Source organism: Ranitomeya imitator, chromosome 2 (genome assembly GCF_032444005.1).
Source record: "Ranitomeya imitator isolate aRanImi1 chromosome 2, aRanImi1.pri, whole genome shotgun sequence".
In the NCBI taxonomy this organism is placed as follows: domain Eukaryota; kingdom Metazoa; phylum Chordata; class Amphibia; order Anura; family Dendrobatidae; genus Ranitomeya; species Ranitomeya imitator.
In genome coordinates this window covers 555,512,051-555,530,333 of record NC_091283.1, presented here as the reverse complement: position 1 = coordinate 555,530,333, position 18,283 = coordinate 555,512,051, and the positions used below count along the sequence as shown (strand labels likewise).

At 47.7% G+C, this 18,283-nt stretch overlaps 1 protein-coding gene across 1 annotated transcript in view; it reads left to right on the top strand.

Moving 5' to 3' along the window:
- LOC138664937 (fer-1-like protein 4) overlaps positions 1–18,283 on the top strand; it is a 355,430-nt gene that overhangs the window by 154,907 nt on the left and 182,240 nt on the right. The window contains exons 12-14 of the mRNA XM_069751990.1: positions 12,535–12,691; positions 14,916–15,099; positions 15,269–15,455. Of these exons, the coding sequence (XP_069608091.1) occupies positions 12,535–12,691; positions 14,916–15,099; positions 15,269–15,455 (528 nt within the window). The remainder of the gene's footprint in view (positions 1–12,534; positions 12,692–14,915; positions 15,100–15,268; positions 15,456–18,283) is intronic.

The window sequence follows — 18,283 nt, the reverse complement described above, 5'->3', positions numbered from 1 at the left end:
GGAAAGTCACACCTCAGGGACAGTGGAATGGTCTCAATGAGACACATTTAGTACGTGTTTAATTAAACGTGGGCAAGGAGAAAAAGTCAGCCACCTTGTACAAATGCAGCAGTACTGCTGTACAAGGTGGCTATTATACATAGAAACACCTGGGGGTGGGGGGCAGGCTCCCTTCAATTTCAGTTCATGTGCCTGCGTGGCGTTTGCAGGTCACGTTGCCGGCTACACAGCAGGGGAACAGCTGGCGGTGCTGAACCCCACTAACACATTGGCTGGTGTTTTTCTCTGTGCAGCTAGCACTTCCGGGCAGAAACTGGTGGTGTTTGAGCCCAGGGTCAGCAGGAGGAGGAGAGGAGCAGAGTGTAGGCCGAAGCCTGCACTGGTGGCAGCTTTTGTTCTGTTGTGCCAGCGTGGCTTGTGCTGGACACGTTGCCGACTACACAGCAGGGGAACAGCTGGCGGTGCTGAACCCCACTGACACATCACCTAGTGTTTTTTCTGTGTAGACAACACTTCCAGGTGGCAACTGACAGTGTTGAAACCCAGGGAATCAAAGAGGAGCAGAGTGTAGGCCGAAGCCAGCAGTGGAGCAAGTTGAAAGGGAACCTTTAACACCCCCCCAGGCATTTGTTGCTGAAAGAGCCATCTTGTACAGCAGTAATACTGCACATGGAAAATGGTGGCTCCGAAAATTATGCTCCTTGCAAACGCTGAAGTACACACTCATATAATGTGTCCCCTCACACCGTCAAACCATCCCGGAAGTGGGACTTTCCTTTGTAATGTGACACAGCACAGCCGTCATTCCAACCCCCTTGGTGCCGGGCGCCACCTCCTCAACGTTGTTTGGTTCTGTCACGGAGCCCGCGCTGTAATGTTATCCCTTGGCCATGCACAGTTAGCGGTGCCCGTCTTCTGACATCATGTAGGTGTCAGGCTGGCAGTGCCTGTGCGTCCAAGCTGCCCGAGATCCAACCTTGCAGTGTCATCTAATGTAGTCCCACTGCGGGCCAGGGATCCATGGGCATGCGCAGTGCATATCATCGCCTCTCACTCACCTCCTTCCTGCTTCTTCAGACTGTGCGGCGTCACGGCCGTGGCATGCTATTAGGGATCAGCTGACGCCGCCTAGTCTGAAGAAGCGTGAAGAAGGGGAGTGAGAGGCTAGTATATGCACTGCGCATGGCCATGGATACCAGGCCCACTGTGGGATCACATTAGACGACACTGCGCGGTGTGATTTCGGGCAGCGTGGACGCACAGGCGCAGCCAGGACGACAACAAATGATGTCAGAGGACGGGCAGCGCAAACTGTGCATGGCCAAGGGATAACATAACAGCGCAGGGTCCATGACGGAATCAAACAACGCTAAGGAGGCAGCGCACGGTGCCAAGGGGGTAGCAATGACGGCTGTGCTGCGTCACATTACAAAGGAAAGTCCCACCTCCGGGACGGTTGGACGGTGTGAGGGGACACATTACATGAGTGTGTAGTTCAGCGTTTGCAAGGAGCATAATTTCAAGAGCGACCTTTCCCTTGTGCAGTATTAGTGCTGCACATGGTGGCTCTTTCAGTAACAAACGCCTAGGGGGGGGGGGGACAGGTCCCCTTACATTTTAGTTGTGCCAGCGTGGCGGTCGCATGACACGTTGCCGGATACACAGCTGGGGATCAGCTGACGTTACTGAACCCCAATAACAGAGGAGCGACTGTTGACTGTGCACACAGCACTTCCAGGCACCAACTGGCGGTGTTAGAGCCCAGGGACAGCAGGAGGAGCAGATTGGAGGTATTGCCGCACACACAGCTGGGGATCAGCTGACGTTACTGAACCCCAATAACAGAGGAGCGACTGTTGACTGTGCACACAGCACTTCCAGGCACAAACTGGCAGTGTTAGAGCCCAGGGACAGCAGGAGGAGCAGATTGGAGGTATTGCCGCACACACAGCTGGGGATCAGCTGACGTTACTGAACCCCAATAACAGAGGAGCGACTGTTGACTGTGCACACAGCACTTCCAGGCACCAACTGGCGGTGTTAGAGCCCAGGGACAGCAGGAGGAGCAGAGGAACAGAGTGTAGGCCGAAGCCTGATTGGAGCAAGTTGAAAGGGAACCTTTAACCCCCCCCCCCCCAAGACGTTTGTAGCTGAAAGAGCCATCTTGTGCAGCACTAAGGATGCAAAAGGAAAAGGTTGCTCTTTTAATTATGCTCCTTGCAAACACCGAAGTAAACACTAAAAATGTGTCCCTTTATACCGTTAAACCGTTCCGGAGGTGCGAATTTCCTTCGTAATGGGACACAGCACAGCTGTCATTCCTATCCCCTTGGTGCCGTGCGCTGCCTCCTCAGCGTTGTTTTAAGCTGTCACGGAGCCTGCGCTGTTCTGTTAGCCCTTGGCCATGCCCAATTAGCGCTGCCTGTCTTCTGACATAATTTGGTGTCAGGCTGTCAGTGCCTGTGCGTCCACGCTGCTCCAGATCCCACCTCGCTGTCTCGTCTAACGTAATCCCACTGCGGGCCTTGGAACCATGGGCATGCACAGTGCATAACCTCGACTCTCACTCCCCTCCTTCCCTCTTCTTCAGACTGTGCGGTGTCACGGCCGTGGCATGCTAGGGATCAGCTGACGGCGCACAGTCTAAAGAAGGCGGAGGGAAATGAGCGAGAGCCCGAGGGGAAGATATGCACTGCGCATGCCCATGGATCCCAGGCCCGCAGTGTGACTCAATCAGAAGACACTGCGAGGCGGGATCTCGGGCAGCGCGGCCGCACAGGCGCAGCCAGCCTGACACCAAATTATGTCAGAAGACAGGCAGCGCAAATAGGGCATGCCCAAGGGATAACAGAACAGCGCAGGCTCCGTGACAGCTTAAAACAACGCTGAGGAGGCAGCGCATGGCACCAAGGGGGTAGGAATGACGGCTGTGCTGCGTCACATTACGAAGGAAAGTCCCAGCTCCGGGACGGTATAACGGTATCAGTGAACACATTTTATAAGTGTTAAGTTCTGCGTGTGCAAGGAGCTAAAAAAAAAGAGCTACCTTTTCCTTGTGCAGCATTACTGCTGCACAAGATGGCTCTTTCAGTAACAAACGACGGGGGGGGGGACAGGTTCCCTTACATTTAGGTTGTTGTGCCAGCGTGGCGGTCGCAGGACACATTGCCGGCTACACAGCTGGGGCTCAGCTGACATTACTGAAACCCAATAACACTGGGTCGTATGTTTTTACTGTGCAGCCTGCACTTCTGAGCCGCAACTGGCGGTGTTGGAGCCCAGGAATAGCAGTTCAGGTGGTAGAAAGATGAACACAGCAGGAGACCTGGATGACACCCAATTACTTAATCAGGCAGAGGAGTGGCAAATTCCTGCGAGATCCAGACCTGGTTCATTTTCAGGAAAGTAAGCCGGTCAACGTTATCGGAGGATAGTCGCATGCGACGGTCTGTTAGTACACCACCTGCGGCACTAAAGACACGTTCCGATAAGACACTAGCCGCAGGGCAAGCCAGCACCTCCAATGCATACTGGCTTAGCTCTGGCCATGTATCCAGCTTAGAGACCCAAAACTTGAACGGGGAAGAGCCGTCTGGGAGTACAGTAAGAGGGCAAGCCATGTAGTCTGTCACCATCTGATGGAACCGTTGCCTCCTGCTGACTGGAGCCGCCGGTGATGGTGTAGACATTTGGGGCGGGCACACAAAAGTGTGCCAGAGTTGTGCCATACTGGGCTTGCCTTGGGCAGAGGCACTGCTTCTGCTCCCTCTTTGGGCAGAGCCTCCCCCACTGCCTCGACGCACTGAGCTGCTTTATAAAGCACTAGCAGCACTCCTCTCAGTTGGACAGGAGAAGATGATGGAATTCACCAGTGTGTCGTGGTACTCCCGCAATTAACGCTCCCGGGTCAACGCAGGGATGAGGTTTTGGACGTTGTCCCGGTAGCGAGGATCGAGGAGGGTGAACACCCAATAATCAGGCATGTTGAGAATGTGGTCGATGCGGCGGTCGTTTCTCAGGCACTGCAGCATGAAATCCACCATGTGCTGCAGAGTGCCAACTGACCCAGAAACGCTGTCCCCTGCTTGAGACATGATCTCTGCCCGCTCGTCATCACCCCACCCTCGCTGTACACACTGACCACTGGACAATTGTGTCGGTCCCTCCTCTGGACGGAGCTCTTCCTCCTCCATTGACTCCTCCTCATCCTCCTCACAAATTGGCCCCTGCGTACCCCTTTGTGAGGAACCACGTGGCGCTGACTCTCCAGAAGCTGATGGAAAAGGGGACTCCTCATCCTCCACCTCTTCCACCACATCATCCCTTAACCCTTGCAAAGTTTGCTGAAGCAGGCAGATAAGGGGGACAGTCATGCTGACTAGTGCATCATCTGCACTTGCCAACAGCGTGGAATAATCAAAAGGACGCAAAACCTGGCAGACGTCCTTCATAGTGGCCCACTCTGTGGTTGTGACATCTGATCGGCGCTGACTGCGACTTCTTTGCGCCTGATGCAGCTGGTACTCCATAACTGCTTGCTGCTGCTCACACAACCGCTCCAACATATGTAACGTGGAATTCCACCGGGTAGGTAGGTCACATATGATGCGGTGTTCCGGAAGGCGGAATCGGCGCTGCAGAGCAGCAATGTGGGATCTGGCCAAGCTGGAACGCCGCAAGTGAGCACACTCTAGGCGGACCTTGTGCAGCAGGGCATCAAGATCCGGATAGTCCCTCAGAAAACTCTACACAACCAAATTGAGCACATGTGCCAGACATGGGATGTGAGTGAGGTTGCCAAGGGCCAAAGCTGCCACCAGATTTCGGCCATTGTCACACACTACCATGCCTGGCTGGAGATTCGCTGGCAGTAACCACACATCGCTCTCCTGCTTGATGGCATTCCAGAGCTCCTGCGCTGTGTGGCTTCGATGCCCCAATGAAACTAGTTTCAAGACGGCCTGCTGACGTTTGGCCACGGCTGTGCTCATGTCGGTCATAGGTAAACGTTCACGGGTCCATGTGGAGGTGGACTGTGACGGATCCTGCAGAGAGGAATCAGAGGAACTGGTGTAAGAGGAGGAGTCGATGCGTACAGACTGGATTCCTGCAATCCTTGGAGTGGGCAGGACACGTCCTGCGCCACTCGCACGATCTGTACCTGGCTCAACAACATTAACCCAATGGGCAGTGAGGGAAACATATCGCCCCTGTCCATGCTGACTAGTCCACGCATCGGTGGTGAGGTGGACCTTGCTACTGACGGCGTTCAGTAGCCAATGTTTTATGTTTGCCTCAACATGCCTGTGCAGGGCAGGGACAGCCTGCCTGCTGAAGTAAAAGCGGCTGGGCACCTTGTACTGTGGGACTGCCAATGCCATCAAGTCACGGAAGCTGTCAGTCTCCACCAGCCTGAACGAGAGCATTTCCAGGGACAACAGTTTGGCAATGCCTGCATTCAGAGCCTGTGCTCGGGGGTGGTTGGCCGAGAATGCCCGCCTTTTCTCCCATGCCTGGACTACCGATAGCTGTAGAGTAGACTGGGAGTGTGAGGATGACTGGGAAGGTGGTGCTGTGGGTGGAATTACACTAGGTCTCTGGACAACAGTGGAGGAAGAGGCAACACGAGATGAAGAGGTGGTAGCTGCCGCTGTTGGTTGGCCTACGTCTTCACTGTGTTTCTGTAACTCCACCGCGTGCCTGTTCCGCACATGTTTCCACATATTTGTGGTATTGAGGTTGCTGACACTTTTACCTCTTTTTACTTTCTGATGACACAGCTTGCATTTGACAAAACAAATGTCATCTGCAACTGTGTCAAAAAAGGACCAGGCACTGCAAGTCTTGGGAGCGCCCTTTTTGGCTTTGGAAAGAGACAGGCTCCTAACGGGTGCCAAAGTGGAGGCTACAGGCTCCGCAGTCTTCCCCCTCCCTCTCCCTCTTTGGCCCGTAAGGGGAAGCTCTTCCTCAGAGCTGCTCCCACCACCTTCCTGTTCCTCACGCCACGATGGGTCAAGGACCTCATCATCTCCACTACCCTCTGCCACCAACTGCTCCTCCTGGGTAGTCTCGGCAGCACAGTACACATCAGAAAGCGGCACCTGAGTTTCATCATCAGATGCGTACTGCGCTGTGGTCACCGGAGGCACTGGCCCACCTGCCTCTTCAGAGTCAGAGAGAAAAAGCTGTTGGGCATCACTGCACACTGCCTCTTCTTCCATTTCTCCAAAGCTGCTTGGCTGGCCCCCTGTTTCCAAGCCAAGAGATTCAGAGAACAGAAGTAGAGACGGCTCCTGTCCTGGGCTCTCTGACTGCCTGGCCAATTTGGCAGGTGGTGAAGAGACAGATGGCTGCTTTCCAGTGCTCTGTGCCTGAGAGGATGTGGCACTAACTGAAGTCGATGCCGAGGCGTTAGCTGCCATCCACCCGACAACGGCTTCAATTTGGTCTTCACGCAGCAGCGGTGCACGGCGCTCTCCGACAAAGCTGCGCATGAAGGACTGTTCCCTGCTGAAACTGAGTGACGACGAGTCACCGGCGCCCGCAGCAGGCACAGAATCACCACGTCCTCTCCCTGCGCCTCTCCCTGCTCCGCGCCCACGCCCACGTGCCTTACTCCCTGCCCTCTTCATCTTGGTTGACAGATAAAGATAAGCAGAAAAGTACTAAGGCCTTAGTGTGCTTATTCCTGAAATGCTCCTCCTAACAGGTGTAAGAAACACTAATGTTGTAAATTGTGGACTAAACTTTATTATTTTTCAAATGTGGCCTACACAAGTGTTAAGTTGTGTTTGGTGAACGTAACTTTTTTTTTGGTGCAGATCGGGCTACAGAGCTAGTTTAAATCACACGGAGACCGTGCAGACAGCCGTAAACGGCGCTGCAAGGCCAAAAAACCCTCCTCTCGGTTATCCTATATAGTGTTTTTCCACTATTTAGCTGGATACGAGTGGAAAGACACTAATAGGAATTTTTTTTTTCAAATTTTTAACTGGCTGCACTATTTGAAAAAAAGGAAATTGTTTTTCAAGGTATGAGGCAGTAACGCACCCTGAGCTGAATCCAACCGGCTATGGCTGCACACAGACTACAGGGCGAGCTGCGCTCACACAGAGACCGTGCAGACAGCCGTAAACGGCGCTGCAAGGCCAACAAACCCTCCTCTAGGTTATCCTATATAGTGTTTTTCCACTATTTAGCTGGATACGAGTGGAAAGACACTAATAGGAATTTTTTTTTTCAAATTTTAAACAGGCTGCACTATTTGAAAAAAAGGAAAATTTTTCTCAAGGTATGAGCCAGTAACGAACCCTGAGCTGAATCCAACCGGCTATGGCTGCACACAGACTACAGGGCGAGCTGGGCTCACACGGAGACCGTGCAGACAGCCGTAAACGGCGCTGCAAGGCCAAAAAACCCTCCTCTAGGTTATCCTATATAGTGTTTTTCCACTATTTAGCTGCATACGAGTGGAAAGACACTAATAGGAATTTTTTTTTTCAAATTTTAAACTGGCTGCACTATTTGAAAAAAAGGAAATTGTTTTTCAAGGTATGAGGCAGTAACGCACCCTGAGCTGAATCCAACCGGCTATGGCTGCACACAGACTACAGGGCGAGCTGCGCTTACACAGAGACCGTGCAGACAGCCGTAAACGGCGCTGCAAGGCCAAAAAACCCTCCTCTAGGTTATCCTATATAGTGTTTTTCCACTATTTAGCTGGATACGAGTGGAAAGACACTAATAGGATTTTTTTTTTTCAAATTTTAAACAGGCTGCACTATTTGAAAAAAAGTAAAATTTTTCTCTAGGTATGAGCCAGTAATGAACCCTGAGCTGAATCCAACCGGCTATGGCTGCACACAGACTACAGGGCGAGCTGGGCTCACACGGAGACCGTGCAGACAGCCGTAAACGGCGCTGCAAGGCCAAAAAACCCTCCTCTAGGTTATCCTATGTAGTGTTTTTCCACAATAGAGCTGGAGACTGGTGGAAAAACACTAATATGAAATTTGAGAAAAAATGTGCAGCAGGCTGCACTAAGAGCAAAAAAGGACAACTGTGTGAGGCAGTGTGAACCCCCCCTGAGCTGAATACAACCGGGTATATGGCTGCACACAGACTACAGAGTGAGCTGCACACACACACACACACACAGAGACCTTGCAGAACGCTGTTAAAACAGCGCTGCAAGGCAAGAGCAAGGTGAACAGTGAAGAACACACAGCGTTTTGCTAAATTAGCCTTTGGAAAGGAAAATAAAGCAATTAGCTAGCTCGACTGGCCCTCAGTTAGAACACAGCGTCCTGTCCCTAACTGAAATCACAGCAGAGTGAGCGCAAAATGGCGGCAGCGTTTTTTATAGTGCAGAGTGACATCATTTCAGCAGCCAATCCCAGCCTTGCCAGTACTTACATGCCCACCATGCTAAACAGGATGTGCCCACACTTCCAATCATTCCTCATTGGCTGCTGCGTTCAGTTTGAATTCTGGGAACTTCCGATTCCGGTATCCGATACGCGGGAAGTATCGGAATTTGGTATCGGAATTCCGATACCGCAAATATCGGCCGATACCCGATACTTGCGGTATCGGAATGCTCAACACTACTCTTCATGAATCATGAATGTCGGATGAGTAGCATGCACCTCTGTGTGCACCTAGCTACAAATTCTACTCCTGCCCCTGACGGAGTAATGTTTGTGGCATAGCAAATGCTGCCACACATCATGAATTTGATGAGAAGTGGTTGCCATGACCCCATACCACCGCGGTTCTGTTCACTTTGTTGGAGCTGGGTGAAAATGGTGTAAAAAAGGCAAAAGTAGCATAATTTTAGTGCAGCTTCCAGTTGCGCCAAAATTGTGACATTTCAAAACTTTATATGCAATAATACTGGCCCTGCGTTGATAAATCTTGCCCCTTGTCTTTATGGTATCAGTAAATGGTGAGATATACATCATCGTCACAATACACTTCAAATAGGAAACCCTTAAATGTATTTTCTCGTGTTTGCTGTTTAGGAATGAACCACTGATCTGCCTTCTAACTTGTAATTGACTGTTGAGGCTGTAGCATGGTTGTGCCAGTGGCCCAAACTATGTGCTCTACTTTGCTGCTAGCAGAGGTAGTGTTACTGTACCTCTGCAGCATCAGAGGAGCACTGAAGCGGGCCAGAATTAGAGATACGGCCAGCTTCCGAGAAAAGCTTGCCAGCTCTAAAGAAAAAAGCTTGCAGGCATTCACTCCTTGCCTAGGAAACAAGCAGCTTCTGATACACAGCCCTGGTTGTCTGTAACCTATACAGCGAGCAGTACCCTATAGGATACTTGTAAGGGCAGAAGTACTGGGGACACAAGGTCATATAGTTGGCAGCATTGATTTCTAACCATCTCCTAATGGACATGATTCAAAGTTCCCTTACTGACTAGTTGTCCTGATACGAAATATTGAGGTGAGATCTTACTAATTTGCATTTTTAAACACTTATTGAAAGAAATTGGTAATATGATTTAATTTTTCATACCGTCTTATGCACCATAATTGTATGAGAATGATTAAATGAATTGTCAGTCTGCTATTAGGGGTATTCTTTCCAACAACTGTTGGTTTCTGTATAACCCCATGGTAATTTATATATATCTATTTTTGAATACACTGTATATAGGGGTATTATAATCTCATTATTTTTGCACAGCCCCTGTCTGTCAAAAAATACCCAGTGTTCAACTATTAGGCTTTGGGATTACTACTCTTCCAGGTTATAAATAGATATTGGCACAATTCCATTTCACATGTCAATGGGACGTTTTTCGTCCACCTATTGATACCTTATTTTTAAAGGGAACCTGTCACCCCCAAAATTGAAGGTGAGCTAAGCCCACAGGCATCAGGGGCTTATCTACAGCATTCTGGAATGCTGTAGATAAGCCCTCGATGTATCCTGAAAGATGAGAAAAAGAGGTTAGATTATACTCACCCAGGGGTGGTCCCGGTTCTGTTCTGGTTCGATGGGCGTCGCGGTCCGGTACGGGGCCTCCCATCTTATGATGACGTCTTCTTCTTGTCTTCATGCTGCGGCTCCGGCACAGGCTTACTATGTCTGCCCTGTTGAGGGCAGAGCAAAGTACTGCAGTGCGCAGGTGCGGGGCATCTCTGACCTTTTCCGGCGCATGCACTCTGCAGTACTTTGCTCTGCCCTCAACAGGGCAGACAAAGTACGCCTGTGCCAGAGCCGCAGCATGAAGACAAGAAGAGGACGTCATCGTAAGAAGATGGGAAGCCCCGGACTGGACCGCAACGCCCATTGGACCAGAATAGAACCGGGACCGCCCCTGGGTGAGTATAATCTAACCTCCTTTTCTCATCTTTCAGGATACATTGGGGGCTTATCTACAGCATTACAGAATGCTGTAGATAAGCCCCTGATGCCTGTGGGCTTAGCTCACCTTCGATTTTGGGGGTGACAGGTTCCCTTTAAATCAACCACGGTAGTGTTATAAACAACAATATGGACAATACACTAAGGCTGGACAATTTCCTTGATACACATAACATTGCGGGTTATAGTTAAATTAGTGACAAAATGTACAATTCGTGGAGAAAGGTTGAACTTGATGGACTAGATCTTTTTTCCAACCTATGTAACTATGTAAATAACTATGTAACAATGATTTGGTCTCTACATAGATAATTTTAAAATGTCTAAATAAAGGTTAGGTTTTAATGGAATGTTTTGTTGCTTCATATACCTTTAATGGCGAGTCTTACCTACTATTTTGGTAGTTGTTGCTTTGGTTATATGACATGAGACAGTAGAAGTGTAAAATGCCCGGGTGGTACCAAGATGAGATAAGTGTTTCCTTATGTTTTTCTGTAAATGACCTGTGGCCAGTGGCAGACCATGCAGCTGATGTGGGGCCCTTCCATCACTTCCCACCTCTGAGTGTTTGAGTCCATCTTTCCCTACAGCTGCGCAGGCTTAGTGCGCTCAGAGGCCCCAATGTCCATCTCGAGGTTCCTAGGCCAACAGATGAACTCGTATGGAAGGGTTCTTTGGCAATCCACTGGCTCACGCTGTCCCTAGCAACCTATCGCCTGTGACCGATGCTGTCACTTCATCACCCTTTCTCTAACTGAGCTCAACACTTCCTGAACTTTGTACAAACTCTCAGCTCCCCCCATAATCTGGGCCATCCATTACACTTAACCCCGTGCAGACTAAACTGCAGCCCCAGAGGGTTTTCCCTTCAGGTAACGTACATCAATAGAAAATACATTTAACCACATTTAACCAATTGGAGTGTAAAAAAGTAGAACATCACCTCCACTACTTTAGCAAACACCTGTGCAGGTCTTCCCAGGACCTGTACACTTAGCAATCCAGTGAGTGAAAAATTGGCCCAAAGGTCAGGGAAAGAGCTTGGATGTGGAATAAGACTGTCTTCAGTGCTGGGATTTACAGGGAAGCTCAGTTTGATCTTTGTTATCTCTCCTTTATTCACCATTAGGCTACGTTCACATTGGCGTTCCGCCAATGTGCGTCGCTGTTGCGCCGGCGACGCAGCGGCGACGCAGCGGCGACGCAGCGGCGACGCGCCCCTATGTTTAACATAGGGGACGCGTGCGTTGTTTTGGTGGCGTTTTTGCCACGTGCGTCGTTTCCGACGCTAGCGTCGGACGCAAGAAAAAGCTACATTGTAGCATTTTCTGTGCGTCCGATTTTCGTCAAAAACGACGCACGCGTCGCAAAACGCGTGCGTTTTTGCGCGCGTTTGCGCGCGTTTTTACGTGCGTCGCGCGTTGCGTCGCCGACGCAGGGCGGCGCAACGCTAGTGTGAACCTAGCCTAAGGCCTTAGTGCTTAGTACCTACAATCCTTCATTTTCACTGGCAGTCACAGATCATATCTGTAGTCTTGTCATTTCTAGCACTCACTCAGCATAAATATCCCCCATCCTCTGGAATTCCGTGCCTCAACATGTCCGATTATCCACCACCCTCGGATCCTTCAGACGGATCCTGAAAACCCATCTCTTCAGGAAAGCCTACAGCCTACAATAACCATGCCACCGCCTCACCGCCGCCTCACTGCCACCAGAGCCGCCGCCGCCGCCTCACCGCCGCCTCACCGCCACCAGAGCCGCCACCTCATTGCCGAGAGAGCCGCCGCCTCACCACCGCCTCACCACCGCCAGAGCCGCCGCCTCACCACCGCCAGAGCCGCTGCCTCACACCTAGCTTCTGTCTCTTCCCCTTTATCTCATAGAATGTAAGTCCGCAAGGACAGGGTCCTCTCCCCTCTGTACCAGTCCGTCACTGTAAACCTGTTTACTGTAAACGATATCTATAACCCTGTATGTAACCCCTTTCTCATGTTCATACCCATGGAATTAATGGTGCTATATAAATAAATAATAATAATAAAAAATTGACAGGTGTCCTTTAAGAAATGACCTAAATGATAGCAATTTCTTCTTCCTTGAAAGCTTTCCTTTTAACAGTTTAACTTCTTCATGTTTTTTGTTCCTCCAAGATCACAGATTTCTGCAGAAATGGGCAGTTATTACAGATCCAAAGGATACCCGAGCAGGCATAAAAGGCTTTGTAAAATGCAACTTGTCTGTAGTTACAAGGGGAGATCCCATGATGGCGCCTCCATCTACTAGCAGCCAGAATGATGATGTGGAAAAGTAAGTGTCATTTATAGATACCTCATTAACCATAAGAAATCATCTTGGGTTACTATAATTACCACTGGGTAAATCTGGGTAAATTACCACTGGTTACCACTGGGTAAATCTGACAGGGAGAAGGACTTGGGGATCCTAGTTAATGATAAACTTACCTGGAGCAGCCAGTGCCAGGCAGCAGCTGCCAAGGCAAACAGGATCATGGGGTGCATTAAAAGAGGTCTGGATACACATGATGAGAGCATTATACTGCCTCTGTACAAATCCCTAGTTAGACCGCACATGGAGTACTGTGTCCAGTTTTGGGCACCGGTGCTCAGGAAGGATATAATGGAACTAGAGAGAGTACAAAGGAGGGCAACAAAATTAATAAAGGGGATGGGAGAACTACAATACCCAGATAGATTAGCGAAATTAGGATTATTTAGTCTAGAAAAAAGACGACTGAGGGGCGATCTAATAACCATGTATAAGTATATAAGGGGACAATACAAATATCTCGCTGAGGATCTGTTTATACCAAGGAAGGTGACGGGCACAAGGGGGCATTCTTTGCGTCTGGAGGAGAGAAGGTTTTTCCACCAACATAGAAGAGGATTCTTTACTGTTAGGGCAGTGAGAATCTGGAATTGCTTGCCTGAGGAGGTGGTGATGGCGAACTCAGTCGAGGGGTTCAAGAGAGGCCTGGATGTCTTCCTGGAGCAGAACAATATTGTATCATACAATTATTAGGTTCTGTAGAAGGACGTAGATCTGGGTATTTATTATGATGGAATATAGGCTGAACTGGATGGACAAATGTCTTTTTTCGGCCTTACTAACTATGTTACTATGTTACTATGTTATAATAACTACGTAAGATTTTCTATTGCCTGTAAGAACAATTTGTCTAGTTCAGCTCAATAGTAACTCTAAAATGTCTCTCTAGAAATGTAACATATCCAATTTTTTTTTGTGGAGAGTAAATGGTGAACTATAAATCTGTCAAATATGTTAATAAGTATATAATAATTATATTTTTGAGTGTATCAAACATCATGTCATTTACATTTTATTTTCATGAGTTAAACTTATGCCTAAGATTTTCTTTGGGGATATTACACTGAAGACTTTCAAAGTTTTATCAGTGGAGTTCCACCCCTACGACTCCAATGGGTCAGAAGAAGGAAGCACTCCCCTTCTGGGATGTTGCATTGAATGCTTTTCCTTACTTAGTACATGTTATCAAAGTTCATGTAACGTCCATGGCCCAAGGAGAGCCTGTAGGGGTATGACTAGGTGAACACCTCTCTCTTCGCTAGAGACCCTGATTGTTGAGTTAGACTTGGCTCCCAATTGACACCAGGTGCTACTCCAGGGCAGACCTCGGACACACGACAATTGTCCCCCAAAGGGTCAGAAAAATGGATTGGCCAAGAATGTATGGACTTGTCAAGTACAGGCAAGCACGGCAGGAACACTGGAAGACAAGACAGGGGCAGGCAGGTATGACTAATATACAGACTGACACGGCAGGTGCAGGCAGGTACAGCTGGTATGCAAATTGGCACAGCAGGTGTAGGCAGGTATGGCTGGAAGGCACAAGCAGGAACAAGCAAAGCAAGCTGGTACAGGCAGGTACTAGATAAAACTAGCAGGTACTGGTGGGTACACACAAACTAGGACCTAGAAAGCATGCAGGCTTACTGACTAAACACATTGCTCAGGCACCTTCCATCAGGTAGAGATGCCTTAAATAATAATAAGTGTCTCTTGCCATTGGCTGGGGATACTTTGGGATGGCGCTCGCTGTCTAGTTTGGAAGGAGGTAGCTCGCGTGCACTCTAAGCACAGTGCCCTGGGATGTGTGAGCCATGCGCAGGCCCAAGGCAGCAGCAGGAGGAGCAGAAAGTGCGGAGCGGGTGCCATAGCAGTGAGAGAGTTGGTATCCCTGCCAGGGGAGGGAGGAAGTGTGCAGGGACACCGTCACTACAGTTTCATTGATGAGGAACTACCCTCATGATCTCTATGGGCCAGTAGAAGGAAGAGAATAGTACTCCCTTTCTGGGATCGTTCATTGAAAGCTTATAGTTAGAATATGTTATTGGTGGGAATCCACTCCCATGGACCAGAAGAAGAAAAATACGGTGGTATTCCCTTCTGCAGCTCCTTCACAGTCCCTTACATAATGCTTTCCATACTCGTGTAACTTGTACAAACATTGTACTTGTATTTTTTCCACTAGGAATTTGCTGCTTCCCAAAAGGATTCCGGCAGAAAGGCCTTGGTCAAGATTAAGTGTTAAAATCTACAAGGCGGAAGGACTACCCAGTATGAATGATGGCATTATGGGAAGCTTCTCTAAAATTATGGGAGATAAAAAAGTGTTCATTGATCCCTACGTTCAAGTTATTTTTTCGGGACAGCAGGTATATAAACATTACATTTATGATGACTAATCTTAATACACCTTGATACAGAACTCTGAAAAACACATTTTGGGGTTGTCTACCATCAATGGACCATAGAATGTCAGCATCTGAAATAATACATTCAATTCCAGTGTTTCCTTGGTAATTTTTTGGTTTTACATTTTAGGGAGAAACCTCTGTGGAAAGTGACACCAATGAACCTGAATGGAATGAGCAAATCAGCTTCATTGAGCTTTTCCCACCTCTTGTCCGTAAAATAAAGATTCAGGTACTAGATGACGCTCATATTGGAGATGTTGCTTTGGCCACTCATTATATTGATCTTCAGCAAATATCAGACCCAAGCAAAAATGGTGAGACTGGGAAAATCTGTGAAATGTAACTTACATAAAATGTATGTACTATATTTTCATGTAGATTTGTTGCTTAGCTATTGCCAAAAGTTAGTTTTGTACATGGCCACAGGACTATGGTAATGCACTTTTTGGCAGGACATAATGTGCCACTTTAGAAAGTGTTGTAAAATAAAAAAGAATAATGATTAATGTGGCCAATTTAAAAACAAGAATGGCTTTGTTGCCCATCATTTTCTATGCTATTTCTGATTGTCGCACAGTAGCAAAAAATAATTGGTTTAAAGTTAAGCATTTATAAACTGTACTAGATGGTGGCCCGATTCTAACGCATCGGGTATTCTAGAATATGTATTTATGTATGTATATAGCAGCCACATACAGTCATGGCCAAAAGTATTGAGACCCCTGCAATTCTGTCAGATAATACTCAGTTTCTTCCTGAAAATGATTGCAAGCACAAATTATTTGGTATTATTATCTTCATTTAATTTGTCTTAAATGAAAAAACACAAAAAGAATTGTCCTAAAGCCAAATTGGATATAATTCCACACCAAACATAAAAAAGGGTGGACAAAAGTATTGGCACTGTTTGAAAAATCATGTGATGCTTCTGTAATTTGTGTAATTAACAGCACCTGTAACTTACCTGTGGCACCTAACAGGTGTTGGCAATAACTAAATCACACTTTCAGCCAGTTGGCATGGTTTAAGGTTGACTCAACCTCTGTCCTGTGTCCTTATGTGTACCACATTGAGCATGGAGAAAAGAAAGAAGACCAAAGAACTGTCTGAGGACTTGAGAAACCAAATTGTGAGGAAGCATGAGCAATCTCAAGGCTACAAGTCCATCTCCAAAGACCTGAATGTTCCTGTGTCTACCGTGCGCAGTGTCATCAAGAAGTTTAAAGCCCATGGCACTGTGGCTAACCTCCCTAGATATGGACGGAAAAGAAAAATTGACAAGAGATTTCAACGCAAGATTGTGCGGATGTTGGATAAAGAACCTCGACTAACATCCAAAGAAGTTCAAGCTGCCCTGCAGACTGAGGGTACAACAGTGTCAACCCGTACTATCTGTCGGCATCTGAATGAACAGGGACTGTATGGTAGGAGACCCAGGAAGACCCCACTTCTTATCCCGAGACATAAAAAAGTCAGGCTAGAGTTTGCCAAAACTTACCTGAAAAAGCCTAAAACGTTTTGGAAGAATGTTCTCTGGTCAGATGAGACAAAAGTAGAGCTTTTTGGGCAAAGGCATCAACATAGAGTTTACAGGAGAAAAAAAGAGGCATTCAAAGAAAAGAACACGGTCCCTACAGTCAAACATGGCGGAGGTTCCCTGATGTTTTGGGGTTGCTTTGCTACCTCTGGCACTAGACTGCTTGACCGTGTGCATGGCATTATGAAGTCTGAAGACTACCAACACATTTTGCAGCATAATGTAGGGCCCAGTGTGAGAAAGCTGGATCTCCCTCAGAGGTCATGGGTCTTCCAGCAGGACAATGACCCAAAACACACTTCAAAAAGCACTAGAAAATGGTTTGAGAGAAAGTACTGGAGACTTCTAAGATGGCCAGCAATGATTCCAGACCTGAATCCCACAGAACACCCGTGGAGAGATCTAAAAATGGCAGTTTGGAGAAGGCACCTTTCAAATATCAGGGACCTGGAGCAGTTTGCCAAAGAAGAATGGTCTAAAATTCCAGCAGAGCATTGTAAGAAACTCAATGATGGCTACCGGAAGCGGTTGGTCGCAGTTATTTTGGCTAAAGGTTGTGCAACCAAGTATTAGGCTGAGGGTGCCAATACTTTTGTCTGGCCCATTTTTGGAGTTTTGTGTGAAATGATCAATGTTTTGCTTTTTGCTTCATTCTCTTTTGTGTTTTTTCATTTAAGGCAAATTAAATGAAGATAATAATACCAAATAATTTGTGTTTGCAATCATTTTCAGGAAGAAAATGAGTATTATCAGACAGAATTTCAGGGGTGTCAATACGTTTGGCCATGACTGTACTACGTGGCACAGGCCACGTAGTATATAGGAGCCATGTAGTATATAGCAGACAAATACTACGTGGCCTGTGCTATATACTATGTGGCTGCTCTATACATATTGTAGAATACCCGATGCGTTAATACAGGCCACGCAATATATAACACAGCCCACACAGTATATAGCAGCCACGCAGTATATAATACAGGCGATGTAGTATATAACACAGGCCACGCAGTATATAACACTGGCCACGTAATATATAGCACAGCCCACGCAGTATATAGCAGCCATGTAGTATATAACACTGCCCACGCAGTATATAGCAGCCACCTAGTATATAACACTGCCCACACAGTATATAGCAGGCACGTAGTATATAACACTGCCCACACAGTATATAACAGCGGCCACATAATATATAGCACAGCCCACGCAGTATATAGCAGCCACGTAGTATATAACACTGCCTACGCAGTATATAGCAGGCACATAGTATATAACACTGCCTACGCAGTATATAACAGTGGCCACATAGTATATAACACAGCTCACGCAGTATTTAGCAGACACATAGTATATAACACAGCCCACGCAGTATATAGCAGCCACGTAGTATATAACACTGCCCACCCAGTATATAGCAGCCATGTAGTATATAACACTGCCCACACAGTATATAGCAGCCACGTAGTATATAACACTGCCCACGCAGTATATAACAGTGGCCCCGTAAAATGTAGCACAGCCCATGCAGTATATAACACTGCCTATGTAGTATATAGCAGCCACGCGGTATTTAACACAGCCCACGTAGTATACAGCAGTGTG